A 15,950-nucleotide genomic window follows, 5' to 3' on the forward strand; every position below is an offset into this window, starting at 1 on the left:
TCAAAAAACACAAGCTGACTTCTGCTGAAGCCCAGGCTTACCACATTGAAAGCCACTGCAGTGGACTGGCCTGTTGGGTCTCCTTGAGGGCAGATCACTGCACAGATCAGCCATTAATAGGCCTGCCACCCATTGCTTCTGATGCCTAGCTTTCTTTTCCTCCTGGTTTGTGTTAAAGCAGACCAGAGGATGCAAGTCAAGGGAGTGCCCGTGTCCCATCTTTAATCTTCGGTGGCCTGAACTACAAGTCTATAGTCACAGGCATGTTCTGTAGTAGTTTTTCTAAGGTAGACAATGCCCATGAGGAAAATTATATTCTCACTTTAAAACTTTCTTTCCCTTTGGTCTGAAAGGGAGGTTTTTTTTTTCCTACTTACTGTATACTTCGCTGATGGCGATGTGAATCTCGCTATGAGATTATTAGTTAAGTTCTTATTTTGGCTATGCTATTACAGAAAAATGTCAGCCATCTCTTATAAGGTCTAAAGATTAAATTGTGCGTCCCACAGATTCCTTCATAATAGAATTAGTTCCCTACCTTGAAGAGAATAGAGAAGTGAAAGAACAAGTTGGGCTTAGAATAGAGAAATGAGGGAGCAAGTCCTAGATCACTTGCTGACAATAGCAATATTACATGAATACTTAGCAAACCGTTTCAACCCTTAGATAAGAACTTAATAAAACATTTACCGGAAGGTCCAATGCCTTCTATAAATTTTAAGATTCATGTATTTGAAAACACGTCTTAAATATCTAACATGGTGTAGTTTGTTTAACCAGTAAACTTAAGCACAACCATATAAAATGTTTTTAGTTTCTTTCTACCAACAAGTTTAAAACATATGATACACAGATTCAGGTCATACAAATTAAAATGTATCTTTGATTGATTTTAGCAGCTTAAATTTATGGACAATCTTATCTAAAAGCCATTTAAAATAAAACTCTTAATAAAATTTCCCCATGTGGACATACAATATGTACGCACATATAACATAGCATAATAGACCAATATCAAAATCCAAAATATCTGGTTGAAATAAGATTCCTTAAAATCATGACATAACATAGACCAAATCTGATCATTGTTACAAGGTGATTATTCAAGTCTTTGAAAATAAGCACATAGTTAAATAACCCATAGCTCTTCATCTCCTCCCTCTCTTTTTCCACTCTTAGATTTAACAGGGATCACTTTTCAGTTAAAATTTAAACACCTAAGAATAATTGTGTGTTAATTACTGAGTTCAACCAATAGTACTAGAACCACAACAACAACAACAAATACTAAAAAGGATAAAGTATTACATTGTACATCTAAAGTCAGGACAGGAGCTGATCAGTTCATTGTTGCTTATAGTCCATTTCAGCTTGTGAAGAGCCCTGGCAGCTCTGCCAAGAGTTGGATCACTGGAAATGGACCTGCCCTGGAATCGAAGGATGCCCAGGTCAGAGCCACAGATCTTATTGGCTCCAAGCTGAAAAGCCCTTCACTCAGCCCAACTTCCAAAGTGACCACTGCAGCTGAGGGGATGGTCAAGTAGGGTCAGCAACATTGCAGGCAGAACTGTCAATTTCTTGTTAGAGATGCCACCTGCCTTTACCTGGCCAGCTCTCCTCCCAGGCCAGCCAAGTAATGAAAGTCAACAGAGTGCCTTCCCCTAGGAGGTTCACACCTCCCTTAGGATATACCCCATGTGAAGAGATAGATAGGTCTGAGCCTCTTAACTTACAAGGCCTAAACCCCAACAGATTATTATCAAGCCCCTTCTATCAGGTTCTATTTGCCTCTCAATCAGAAAAATTACTTGTAGCTTAGACAGCACCTTTCTTAGCTCCTCTAATAATGACTCTGTCCTTTGTTCTAGACCCTGTCTAGTGCACTTGAGCCTCATTCCTTTGTAATCATAACCTCTACTCTACCACCAATGGCTCTACTCCCAACCTGTGTGTACTGATGGTCCTCTTCCCCACTTAATGCTGTATAATTGTTCAGACCTGGTTAAGGCCACTCTTAGGATCATTGGTTACTATCCTCACTCTGTCTTTTATGACCTTGTCTAAATATGATCCGAGTCGGGGAACTTGGAAGGCTTCCATAGCCTTGGCAACTCATGACGACAGCCTAGGGTGGTTACTGGCGCCATAAACTAGAGTGTCAATTTGTTGGGTCAACAACAGGAGCCACTGTGCGCTTGCTCCTGATGTGGGATCTCTGTCCTTGATGTACTGTACATTTTGATTTAATGCTATAACTAGTACTCAAACAGTATGTTTCACTTTGTGTTGCTATGTGGGTGCAAACTGTTGAAGTATTTTATACTAAATTGATCTTCTGTATATAAATAGAATTGAAAATGAATCTTGATGTGAATGGAAGGGGAGAGGGAGCGGGAGAGGGGAGGGTTGCGGGTAGGAGGGAAGTTATGGGAAGGGGAAGCCATTGTAATCCATAAGCTGTATACTGGAAATTTATATTCATTAAATAAAAGTTAAAAAAAAATCAAAAAACAAAAAAATAAAAAAGACAGAAATGCCTGTGTGTATAGATATTGCTGTAAATATGGTTTTGTAAATCTTGTTTTTTTAAAAAAGATTTATTTATTTATTTATTTATTTGAAAGTCAGAGTTACACAGAGAGAGAAGGAGAGACAGAGGCAGAGAGAGCGAGAGAGAGACTTCCATCTGCTGGTTCACTCCCCAGATGGTCATATGGCTGGGGCTGAGCCAGGCTGAAGCCAGGAGCCAGGAGCCAGGAGCCAGGAGCCAGGAGCTTCTTCTGGGTCTCCTACATGGGTGCAGGGGCCCAAGGACTTGGGCCATCTTCTACTGCTTTCCCAGACCATAGCAGAGAGCTGGATCAGAAGAGGAGCAGCCGGGACTAGAACCGGCACCCTTATGGGATGCCAGCAGTTCAGGCCAGGGCTTTAACCTACTGTGCCACAGCGCCGGACCCATAAATCTTTGTTTTATATTTCTGTCAAACCAGTGGTTAAGAATGTTATACTACTAGCCGGCGCCGCAGCTCAATAGGCTAATCCTCCGCCTGTGGCACCGGAACACGGGGTTCTAGTCCCGGTCGGGGTGCCAGATTCTGTCCCGGTTGCCCCTCTTCCACTCCAGCTCTCTGCTGTGGCCCGGGAGGGCAGTGGAGGATGGCCCAAGTGCTTGGGCCCTGCATCCGCATGGGAGACCACGAGAAGCACCTGGCTCCTGGCTTCGGATCAGCATGGTGCGCCGGCTGCAGCGGCCATTGGGAGATGAACCAGCAGAAAAGGAAGACCTTTCTCTCTCTCTCTCTCTCACTGTCCACTCTGCCTGTCAAAAAAAAAAAAAGAAGAAGAATGTTATACTACTATAATTTCAATGATCTGTGATTATTTTAAAATTTACTATATAAATGTGAAATGATCATGTTTACATTTGATTATTTCTTATAGCACTTTCCTATATTCCTGCTAAACTAGGATCGTCTTGCTTAATACTTGTTAAACTTCTTATTTGGTGAATCATTAAGCCTTTGATTTTAATGTAAATTAAAAATATGTAATCTCAAAATCTAAAGAGAAAGAAAGAAAAAAAAAGAGAGCAAGTGAAAAGGCAGGAGGGAGGAGGGAGAGAGAAGGAAGAGACTATTACTATGTTCTTAGAACTGTATCTACAAACTATACTGAATCTATTAAAAATTACCAAAAAAAAAATAACATAAAAAAAGAAAAGGGGAGGCCTGGTAATCGGGAAATATGTGCCTTGCCAGGGCCTTGTGCAGAAACGTTTCTCTAAAAACAGCTCTGGTAAATATCAGAAGCCAAACCAAACTGAGGAATCAGCTTAAGAGGATCTTTCAGGCCATTAACTGTATGTTTCCATTATTTTGCCTCTTTGTAAGGCATACTTCTTGAGTGAATTTTTTAAAAATCATATACATGTTCTTCATAAGATAAATAATAAAAATATTGTAAAAACCAACGTTTGCAAATGTTCTCATTATTTCAGTTCATTATTGTGCCAATCATAAAGTGATACTCTCCCATCTGACCCAGTATTTTCCTAAGGTCACAATTCTGTCTGTACAAACTGATAAACAATTATGTTTAATCCATGGGCAACTTAGTGCAGAGAAGAAAAAAGGCAGACACAATCACTAAATAAGGGGAAAGCAATATCACCACATCCTTCACATATGTTATCAACTATAGAGTGTACCATGGATTTAACAATAGCTTTTTGGAGAAAAAAGGAAACATAAATATGTTGGTAACTGTGAGATAAAAGTCTCTTTTATTAGAGAATGACAAATATAGAAAAGCATGCACCACAAACGCTCCTAGAAAAAATTCCCAGTATTTCAGGGGCCTGCATAATGTATAGGAAATTATCATCTGCCTCTCTTCTTCCCAACTGCATATAAAAATTGACAGAAAGAAAGGAATTCTGTAAAAATTTAGGTATCAGGTTTGGGAACGAAACAGCAATTCTATGCCTCATGTGCACTTCCTAAATTTCACACCACACAGCAATGTGCTTAATTAACAGATAGCACTGTCCAGGCATATTGGTAACAACAATGGCCAGTACTAAGTGGAAGCTATAGATGGAAATTACAAGAAAACTGTTTCTCCCCCTCCTTTCCTCCCTACTGTTGCCTAGAGCATGGACAAATTACCTGGAGCTGCCTCTGAATCACTGGATGCCCATTAAGAGCCAAGAGAGAGATGCAGTTAAAAGAATGAAGAATCCTACTATAGAATTGTGAAAATAAGTAAAAAAGGGGAAAGAAAAAAAAAGTACAAATGTCAGGCTGTCTTGGGTAAACTTAAATACATTTATATCTTTTTAAAAAATTATTTACAGAAAAATATGCCACCATGTAAAAAACTGTCATGTTCAAATACAGACCTACATTGTATGGAGAATAAAAGCAGGAAAGAAACTTCATGAAGCATTTTATACCATTCAACACAAAAACTACTTCGCATAATTAGCAACTTGAAGATACAAATCATATCTTATTTTATTTTTTCCCCAGGAACCTTTTATTTAAGGTGTACAAACTTCATGCATTTCTAAATCCAACTTTATGAACAGGGTAATTCTTCCCACCCTACCCACCCTCCCACTGGGACTCCCATCCTCTTTCTTCCTCCCTTTCCAATTCCCATTCTTATTTGTTACTAAGATCTACTTTCAATTAACTTTATACACATAAGAGTAACTCCATACTAAGTAAAGAGTTCAATAAATAGTATGGGGAAAAAAAATGTTCCTCAACAGTCAAGACAAGGGCTGTTGAAAGTCACCACATCATGTGTTCATTTCATTTTTATGGATTACCGTTTAGGTGCTCTATTAGTTATCACACACACACCAGGGAGAACATACAGTATTTGCCTTTTGGGACTGGCTTATTTCACTACGTATGATGTTTTAAAGAGTACTCCATGACTGGATTTCATTTTTTTTTTTTTTTACCATTGCCTGGTTTCTTATTGTCTACATATCCCATATTTCTTTATCCAGTCTTCAGTTGACAGACATTTGTGTTGATTCCATATCTTAGCTACTTAGAATTCAGCTGCAATAAATAGATAACTCTTTCAAATGCTGACTTCATTACGCTTGGGTAAATTCCCAGGAGTGGGATGGCTGAGTCTTATGGTAGGCCTATATTCAGATTTCTGACCTATCTCCATACTGTCTTCCACAGTGGCTGTACCAGTTTACATTCCCACCAACAGTGGATTAGGGTACCTTTTTTCTTCACATTTTCACCAGCATTTGTTATTTATTAATTTCTGTATGAGAGCCATTCTAATGGGTGACATGAAACCTCATTGTGGTTTTGATTTGCATTCCCTGATGGTTAATGATCCTGAGCATTTTTGTATATGTCTGTTGGCCATTTGGATTTCCTCCTTTGAAAAATGCCTGTTTAAACCCTTTGCGCATTTCTTAACTGGGTTGTTTGTTTTATTGTTGCTGAATTTCTTGAGCTCTTTATAGATACTGGATATTAATCATTTATTAGTTTCATAGTTTGCAAATAATTTCTGCAACTCTGTCAGTTGTCTCTTCACTTTGCTGAGGGTTTCTTTTGCAGTGTAGAAGCTTCTCAATTTGATGTAATCCCATTTTTCAATTTTGGCTTTGATTGCCTGTGCTTCTGAGGTCTTTTCCATGAACTATTTGCCTATTCCAATATCTTGCAGGATTTCCCAGAAGCATTCTAATAATTTGAGGAGGTAGACGAATGAATGTAAGAATGAATGAATGATGGCATCCAGTCAGATTATTCAAACTTACTGAAAATTTCATTACTTTTCCCCTAACTCACTCATTCATACATTTTCTTCTTTTTTTTGTATTTTATTTACCTATTTGAGAGAGAAAGCACCCACCTGCTAGTTTACTCCTTAAATGCCCACAATGGCCGGGGCTGGGCCAGGTAGAAGACAGCAGCCAAGAACACAACTCAAGTCTCCCACATGGGTAGAAGAAACCTAACTTCCTGGGCCATCAAAGCTGCCTCCCAGAACCCACATTAGCAGGAAACTGGAATCAGGAGCTGAAGCTGGGAACTGAACCCTGCATGGAATTCAGACATCCTAACTAATATCTTAACTGCTAGGCTAAATGCCCGCCCCTTTCATACAATCTTAGTTATTATTCTTTTAATATGAGTACAGCCTTCTTTCTTACCTTCTGTAGTTGGAAAGACTTCTCCTTCAGTTTTCCCCTCTGCCAGTTTACCAGTTCTCAGCAATATTTCTGCAAAACTTTCATCTGGGATGTGCTGATAGGCATCATAGGTCACTCCGGACTAGATAAAAAAGCAGTTTCTCTACTTAGTACGGTATAGGCTTTTTGTTGTTGTTCCAGTTAACATATTCTTAGAAAACAGAAATACTGAACTTTGTCTACTGTAACTTGAATAACAACTTCTCAGTTACTAAAATATTTTACTTTATATAAAATTTTAAATGAATTTTAATTTCATAATATCATGATATATATGAAGAAAATGTAAAACCAATGAATAACATGAGTTAAGAACCAAAAGAAATACATTTTCAGGAAAATTCTAGTGTTTGTTTATGCTGTCTATACAGCATAACAGAAAAACCTATTTTCTTAGGCACATTGTCCTTACCTCAGAGACAAAGGGACTGGAGATGACTGACTCATAAAAAGGATGACACCCTTGTTTTTCTAGGTCTTCATTGGCCACAGTTCCAATTTGATAGGCACCACCAAATTCTTGTCCCTAAATAGAACAAAGTGAAGAACAGTAGATAAAAACAAAAGAGCATGGAAAGGGAGAGGACCAGAGCAGAGGAAGGGAAAAGAGAGGAAAGACAGATTCCATGGGCCAGCGCTGAGGCTTAGTAGGCACAGTGGGCTAAGCCTCTGCTGTGCACTGGCATCTTATATGGGTGCCGGTTTGTATCCCAACTGCTCCTCTTCTAATACAGCTCTCTGACTGTGCCCTGGGAAAGCAGTGGAAGATGGCCCAAGCACTTGGGCCCCTGCACCCATGTGAGAGACCTGGAGGAGGCTCCTAGCTCCTGTCTCAGATCCACCCAGCGCTGCCCATCTTAGTCATTTGAGGAATGAACCAGGGAGTAGAAGACCTCTCTCTCTGTCTATAGCTCTGACCCTCAAATATATAAATAAAATCTTTATATTATATATATAATTATATATACTTATATATAATATTTATATATATAGTTATGTATATTATATATATAGATAGATTTCTGTGACATAGAGAGTGTCCAGAGTGACATGGATACCAGCAATGAGCATAAGAATAGTAAATTCTAAGAGTACTTCAACCCTGCCCTGTGTAGCCTTTTGATTTTCCCAGTCACTTTGACATCAATGAATTTGAAACACTGAAGCAGTTCCATATGCATAGTGAGCTTTACATACCACAAAGGAACTCTCCTAAAATACCATGGTGCATGTATTGTTACCCTGCTCAAAAAGCTTCAGTAGTTCTGAACAGCCAATACTATAAAATCTAAACTACGACAAATGTTGTGTTAATGTTATTATGTGTGAGCTAACATTCTCCACTCCAACCAAGCTTACACACTTCATCGTCCTGCCAGCTTCTATGCCTTTCTCTCACGATTCTGTCCATACCAACTACCTGGTTAGATCCTACCTCGCCATCCAGGACCAACTCAGACTTTACCTGCTAATTCCTTGCCATACTGAAGCAAGATGATCAAACTGTACCCCTTTTGCTGTCCCCATATTCTGCACCCCGGGGACCCTTACACATGCCTTTAAGACTTGCTATAAGCATTCCTGATTAACAAGCACTTCGGTGTCCCACACACAGTAATTATGTTTATCTTTTACCCTTCTGAAGTGACTGCAAGACTCCTCCCTAACAGCGAAATAAAAATTCACTCATTTCTCCACAGTTTCCAGGGCACTAATTTATAGCAAGCAAAGGTTAAGCAAATAGTGAAGTCACTGCTGCAAATGAAGATTATGCAATGTTCAAAATTTTACCTAAGACACACATCCTCAAAACATCAAACAGATAAGACAGTAAAAACAAACAAACAAACAAACAAAAACCCCAAGTAATCCAGTGTGATATATGCAATAAACATACAGACATTCCCCAGAGCACAGCATCTAAGAAACTGACATCTCCATTAACCCAATTGTTTGGACCATTACCCATAGGTCCCTTCTTTCTTACGTGTCCCAAATCCAAATCATCAGCAGATCCACAAAATACATTCCCAAACCAACCATTTCTCACTTTCTTCACAGTTATGCAGGTCTAAACCACCACCATCTCTCACCTGGAATGTTAGATCAGAGATCACACTGCCTTGTACCCAGACTTCTGACTCCATAAAGCCAGTTCTCCACATGGCAACTAAATCATGTTATTAAAAGTAAAGTTGGGGGCCTGGTTTGGTGCCACCGGGGGTTAAGCCACTGTGTACAAACCAGCATCCCACACGGGCACCGGTTCAAGTCCCAGCTGCTCCACTTAAAATCCAGCTCCCTGTGAATGTGCCTGGGGAAACAGTGGAGAATGGCCCAGGTCCCTGAAGCCCTGCATCAACATGTGAGACCTGGATGAAAATCCAGATTCCTGGTTTCAGTCTGGCCCAGCTCTGGCCATTGTAGCCATTTGGGATCTGAACCAGCAGATGAAAGATCCTTCCCTTTCTCTCTCTCTGTCTCTCCCTAACTCTACCTTTCAAATAAATAAATAATAAATCCTTAAAAAAAGTAAAGTTGGATTATATAAATTCACTGCCTAAATGCTTCAAAAGCTTTCCATCTCACTCAGAACAGAATCCACAGTGGTTACTACAGTTCACGCAAGGCTCTCAGTGCCTGTGTCTCCACCAGCCCTCAGATTTCATTTCCCACCGTTCTCCCCTACTAGTCACACTGTACAAAGAACAGCGGCCCCCTTTATCCTCCAGGAAGATGGCGCACATGTTCCCCGTAAGCCTTGGAGTTTGTTCTCTTTCTTCAATGCTACTTCTGCTTCAAGGGATTCCCTTATGATAACCTTCACCTCCTTCTCCAAATCCCAAGTAGCAATCCTGAGTCACTTTCCTTGTATAAGTCATCTGCATGGACTCCTCGCTCCCTGCCAGCCCGAAAGCACACACACGTTGTTTAGTTGTTTCCTTTGTGCTCCCATCTGCAATGTAAATTCAGAAAGGAAGGGAATTATGCGGGAGCTCCTCTCCACTCTGTCCCCAGGGATGAGCATGATCCTTAGCACATGGGAGAGGCTGAATCAGTACGTGTTGAATGAATCAAAGACGACACGCCATGATCACTTGCGGCAAATATAAACTGATCAACAGGCATGTTTCTTTTTCTTCTGTATTTTCCATTATGAGACCAAAGGACTGCAACATTAGAATGCAGAGAAAAAAGTAGGGAACTATGGGTTAAGAAATCATTTTCTCTCCTGCTTGTTCTGACCTTTACATACAGTATGAAAGCAGGAATCTGTTAAACTGTTCTTTCTTCAGAGTGCCCATGCTGGCTCCTAACACTCTCCCTCAATTTTTTGTGTAGACAAAACAGGGATCGTCAAACAGTACATGAAAAATAAGTACTATGAAAACACTATGTATGGATTTCAACATTTTTTTTGCATCAAAATAATTTTTTTTTTAATTTATTTACTTGAAAGGCAGAGTGAGAGAGAGAGAGAGAGACTGATCTTCCATCTGCTGCTTCAGTCCCCAAATGGCTTTAACAGCCAGGGCTGTGTCAATCCGAAGCCAGGAGCCAGAAGCTTCTACACGGGTTCAGGGGCCCAAGGACTTGAGCCATCTCCCACTGCTTTCCCAGACAACAGCAGAGAGCTGGATCAGAAGTGGAGCAGCCAGGACTTGAACTGGCACCTATATGGGATGCTGGCACTGCAGGACAGGGCTTTAACCCTCTGTGCCACAGCACCAGCCCCCAAAATAAATTTCTTTTAATCATTGTTTACAAACCTTTGACATTCTCTCATATATAGCAAAAAAGTGAACACTGATAACCTAAATTTACATAGTGTCCATCACAAGTTCTCCATGATTTACATTACATTCTATAAGAATAAATTATTCATTTTCTACCAATAGGGTCCCTAGATTTAACAAATTATTTTAAAGATCTATAGAAGATAACGGTGCAACAATGAAGAGCAATGCTAAAAACTGGTATAAATCACACAACTGATTTTATCAGAAAGCTACATGGCTTACCTGGAGGGGCCGAAGGTAAGCTAGAGACTTCTTCCACCACTGTCCATCGCTGACAGCCTGCAGCATAGCCTTGGTGGTGGTCGTGGTGTTGGAAAGGACTTTCATGGTGGTAGCAGTGGTCCAGTGTAATAGGTCAGCTGAACTGCTGTCAGCAGCACTCACTTCATCCTATTTAAAAAAAAATAATAATAATAATCCAGAGTAAAAAGCTGCACCGTCCTAAGAACAGAGTGACAAATGACTGCTTAACTTGCAGGGGTGGGAAACCTGCTTCTGCCAAGGGCCATCTGGATATCTGTAACATCATTCGCAGGCCATACAAAATTAGTATCAACGTAAAAATCAGCCTACAGGTTTACTGAATTTCGAGGCCCACCTGTGCTTGCCTTGGCGCAGTCAAACCAAATGACTTCACAGGCCTTACTCAGTCTGAGAGCTGGCTTTCCCCACCCCTTAAAGCCATCACACATTAGAAAGGAAGACAGATAAATTTAAAATTAATCTCACTAGTAATGGAAAAAGTGAGAAATAAAACATCCCTGCTTATCGGTCCTTCCTGAAGCATTTACAAAAGAAATTCAGGGGGGAAATCATATTAGTCAAATAATCCCTTTCAGAAATATTTATAAAGCAAGTAAGAGGCTCTTTACTTTTCATCAATCTAATATACTAACAATGAGATACTCATGTTGTTTCTTTAACAATAAATTAGTCTTTTATTATTTATATTAAGAAATAAAGTATCCATTTGAATAATGATACTATGGCCCAGACAAAAGCAGAAAATTCAGACAATCTACCTCATTGTTAAAAGGCAGTGTTTTTCATGCAATCGAGTGGATTATTAATAGTGGTTTTTTGTTTGTTTGTTTTTTTGACAGGCAAGAGTGGACAGTGAGAGAGAGAGAGAGAGAGAGAAAGGTCTTCCTTTTTCCGTTGGTTCACCCTCCAATGGCCACTGCGGCCAGCGAGCCTATTGAGCCATGGCGCCGGCGATTAATAGTGTTTAAAAAGCTTATGATGCAGAACCCACTGCCATTCTTGCAGCAATCAGTAAACATCCTAGTTATCAATTTACTAACCCAAGGGATTCTGGGAGGAGAAAGTAGCAATACATTAGTAGTCTTTTAAATGAATGACATAAATAAGAGTGCCAATTGTTAAATCAACAAGGGGAGTCACTGGGTACATGCTCCCATGTAGGATCTCTGTCCTTAATGTGTTTTACTATGAAACTTAAAAAAACACTACTAGTCGAACAATACCCTATACCTCATGCGGTTGTATGAGTGCAGCCTGTTGAAATCTGCTTAGTATATACTAAGTTGATCTTCAGTATATGAAGGTAACTGAAAATGAAACTCGATGAAGGGCGGGATGGGAGAGGGAGTAGGAGAGGGGAGGGCCATGGGAGGGAGGGAGGTTGGGGGGGAAGCCACAACAATACAAAAGTTGCACTTTGTTGTGGGTGGGAGGGAAGCTATTGTAATCCATAAGCTGTACTTTGGAAATTTATGTTCATTAAATAAAATTTTAAATAAATAAATAAGTGAAATGACAAAGATCACATCTATTTTTTGGTTGACGGAAAATATAACTTATTCTCAAATATAAACTTCTTTGTTTAATGTCTTTCAGGTTTTACTCAATTTTTCTTTTTCTTTTTCTTTTTTTTTTTTTTTTTGACAGGCAGAGTAGACAGAGAGAGACAGAGAGAAAGGTCTTCCTTTGCCATTGGTTCACCCTCCAATGGCCGCTGCGGCCGACGCACCGCACTGATCCGAAGCCAGAAGCCAGGTGCTTCTCCTGGTCTCCCATGGGGTGCAGGGCCCAAGCACTTGGGCCATCCTCCACTGCACTCCCGGGCCACAGCAGAGAGCTGGCCTGGAAGAGGGGCAACCGGGACAGAATCCGGCGCCCCGGCCAGGACTAGAACCCGGTGTGCCAGCGCTGCTAGGCGGAGGATTAGCCTGTTGAGCCACGGCGCCGGCCACTCAATTTTTCTTAAATATCCTAGTATAATGAAAGAAAACCTAAGGTTTGATCTTTCAATACCAATAAACTTCTGGCTACTAGTATAGTTTACATGAAAGAAGGATAGCTCAATTTTGCTGCTTAGGTCTAATATCATTCATAAAGACACTATTACAGTAACCAAAAATAATATATTAGTCAATGATTACTAGGATACTGTCACATAACTAATACTGAGACAAATGCACTGATCAACTTGATAGTTGCAGTAGGGTAGAATTATGGATCCACCAAGACTGTTGATGCCATAATCCTTGGAGCTTGTGAACACGCTGCATTGCATGACAAAGGGACTATGTAAGTACAATGAAGGGCCATGCACCTTGAAGTAGGGGAACTTCCTGACTTATCTGAATGAACTAATTGAATCCCATGAGCTCTCAACCTAAAGAATTTTCCCCAGGTTGTATTAGACAGTGTTAGAGAGATGCAGATGTCATGGGGAAGAAGGCAGGAAAGATTTGAAGCATCAGGGGACTCCATCCATAACTGCTGGCTTTGAAGATGGGGGAGGGGCCACAAACCAAGGAAAGCACTCAGGTGATAGCCAAGAAGGTACTAAGGGTGTGTCCTAAGACCACAAGGAATTAAATTCTGCCAGCAATATCAATGAGCATCAGTGAACAGGTCCTCCTCCAGAGGCTCCAGAAAAAAACAGCCTGGAGGGAACCTTCATTTTAACCTTGTGAAGCACAGAGCAGAAACCCTGGGCAGCCTGCCAGATTTCTGTCCTAAGAGAACTGTAACATAATCAACTGTATCATTTTAAAACTATCAAGTTTTTGGCAACAGACTACAACAGCAATGGAAAATGAACACATATTAGGATATTTACATAAATATGTTAGGATATTTAAGCGTACATTTTATTCTTCTGAAGGGAAATATATTTAAGCTGTCTTACCTAATGCTTACAATTAAACACCTTGCTGTTTTTAAGCTTGTTCATAAGTATTCTAAATATAATTTTTTTTCTTGGACATCAGAAAATGTCTAAACCATCCACGCTACATATTTTATGTATCTGTCCTAATTATGGAAGCCACATAGAAAAATGGATGCTACATAAAGGAGAAGTTACATTAAATTGCTTCTAAGAGCACCCATACCCTTATCATTGTTTGGGGTTTAGGTGACAAGAAAAACAGCATGTCTCCTAGTCTCTCAGTGTCAGATGTTGGCAAATACTGTAGGTTGTCTACCTTGACCCCATTCTGATCCCTTACACAGCGTTCTACTGTGCCTAGAAATTGTAAAGCTAAAAACTACATCTCCTAGACTGCCTTGTAACTCATATTCCACACACGAACTTGTTTTCTTCAAATTTCACACACACTGCATGAAATTTTGGAGGTGAAACTATAGTAGACACCATAATTGTGCCTCTTCTGTGATTTTCTTCTTTTACTTGCAAGAAGTATATTCAGTCCATAGGATTTTGGCTTGCTTAGAGGTTTTGGGGGCAGTGCTAAGAGCGTTTCTGCAGCAGTGCTAAGAGAAGGGGCTGAGGGAAAGGAAGAACTTCCATCCTGCCAGCAGTATCTTTGCAGCCAGTGCTTCCCGACCTCCTGTGACAGACTGCAGTTCCCTCAGCAAGCCAGTCCTGCACACTGTTCTAGGAGCCAACCAAATGCTTGCCATTTCAGTCCTTACAGTGATTTTTTAATCCCCCAATTTGTGATAAAACAAAACAAAACAAAAACATCTTCCGGGATGGGATAGGCATTTGGTGCGGAGATTAAGAGACCACACACAGGCTGGTCACATGTCATACAGGAGTGCCTGGATTAGAGTCCCAGCTCAGCTCCTGATTCCAGCTTCCTGCTGAGGCACATTCTGGGAGACAGCAGGTAATGGTTCTGTGAAGTAGGCAGGCACAAAGGTTAAAATTGACTAGGTTTGTGAGCTGGAAGACCACGCCTTCGCCACACCCCTGTGTGACCTCACGCCCCTACCTGGCCACACCTGGGTGCCCACCAGCCAATCAGGTTAATTAACCACTCCCCTTTGGAAGTGGGTTAAAAGCCTGGGACATGGTGTGTCTGCCCTCTCTTCTTCGCCCAGGCCTCTAGCCAGGAGGGGGCTGGCTGTAGCCCTGCGCCTCTAGGGTGCATGGCCTTCGGACCACCCGTCCTAGGCTTCCTGGTCTAGATGTTCATCCATGTGGCTGGTGCCTGGTGCTTGGTGCTTGGTATGAACCCAGATTAACTTCTCTCTCTTAAATAAAGCTCTCACTCTCCTATGCATCTTTCGCACTAAATAAAAGCCTAAAATGTAACATGCTGCCTCATGTTTGTTTATGCCGGTATTTAGAATTCTTCTCTAAATATTAGGCAAGAACCCTCTCAGGCTTATTAATATTGGGGATTTATTAATAAGCATGTGGTGATATCATATGGCACCCAAAATTCTGGTAATATCCAGATGGAACTTCTGGAGAACTTTAAGGGACCACATTTTCGTATATATTTTAGGGGGTCACTTCCGATATCACTTGGGTCCCTATCACCCATGTGGGAGGCCTTAATTGAGTTCTGGACCCCTGGGCTTTGGACTGGCCCAGCCTCTGCTGTGGCTGGCATTTGGAAAGGCAACTACCAAATGGAAGACCTCTGTAAATCTGTTAGGTAAGAAGCTAGAAGTTGGCCTATGTGTGTGAGAGGGGCCTGAGAAGAACAAGCTTCTTCAGAGAGGAATGCAACAGCCTGAGAAGCAGCCCAGTGTTTTACACTGCGAAGTCCTGCCCAGACCCTGATAACCTTCCAGGTGGTCTCAGCACTTCCCCCAGGGAAATCCCCAGGAGACTCCTCTCCTCCTCAGGAAATGGGCTATCTGGCTTGATAACATGGAGCAATAAATCCATGACATTCTTCCTCCAAGACTGGCAACATAAGGGAGGCTTCCCCTTCCTGGGATGCCAGAACTGGGGGAGGAACTTTCCTAATTTACACTCAGCAAACTCTTTGTCCAAGAGGAGGAAGAGAAGGAGGGAAAGGTGAAAAGGCAGGAAGAACTGGACCCCTTTCCCTTCTAAGCCCCAGTCGGAACAGACTGCAGGTGCTCAGCTCTCAGCTGAGCCACCCACCTGGCCTGCTAGGTGATTCTCTCGATTTAACCATGTAACCTTGGTTTCCCCAGTCTGAATGACAGGGCTC

General features: G+C 41.1%; 1 protein-coding gene across 1 annotated transcript in view; it reads right to left on the reverse strand.

The window, feature by feature from the left end:
- The window catches only part of NBAS (NBAS subunit of NRZ tethering complex), a 427,776-nt gene that overhangs the window by 162,580 nt on the left and 249,246 nt on the right, over nucleotides 1-15,950 (reverse strand). Inside the window, exons 36-38 of the mRNA XM_062208974.1 lie at nucleotides 10,762-10,929; nucleotides 7,152-7,265; nucleotides 6,701-6,821 (exon numbers count right to left, since the gene is read on the reverse strand). Coding sequence (XP_062064958.1) covers nucleotides 6,701-6,821; nucleotides 7,152-7,265; nucleotides 10,762-10,929 — 403 coding nt within the window. The remainder of the gene's footprint in view (nucleotides 1-6,700; nucleotides 6,822-7,151; nucleotides 7,266-10,761; nucleotides 10,930-15,950) is intronic.

Source organism: Lepus europaeus, chromosome 13 (assembly GCF_033115175.1).
Source record: "Lepus europaeus isolate LE1 chromosome 13, mLepTim1.pri, whole genome shotgun sequence".
In the NCBI taxonomy this organism is placed as follows: domain Eukaryota; kingdom Metazoa; phylum Chordata; class Mammalia; order Lagomorpha; family Leporidae; genus Lepus; species Lepus europaeus.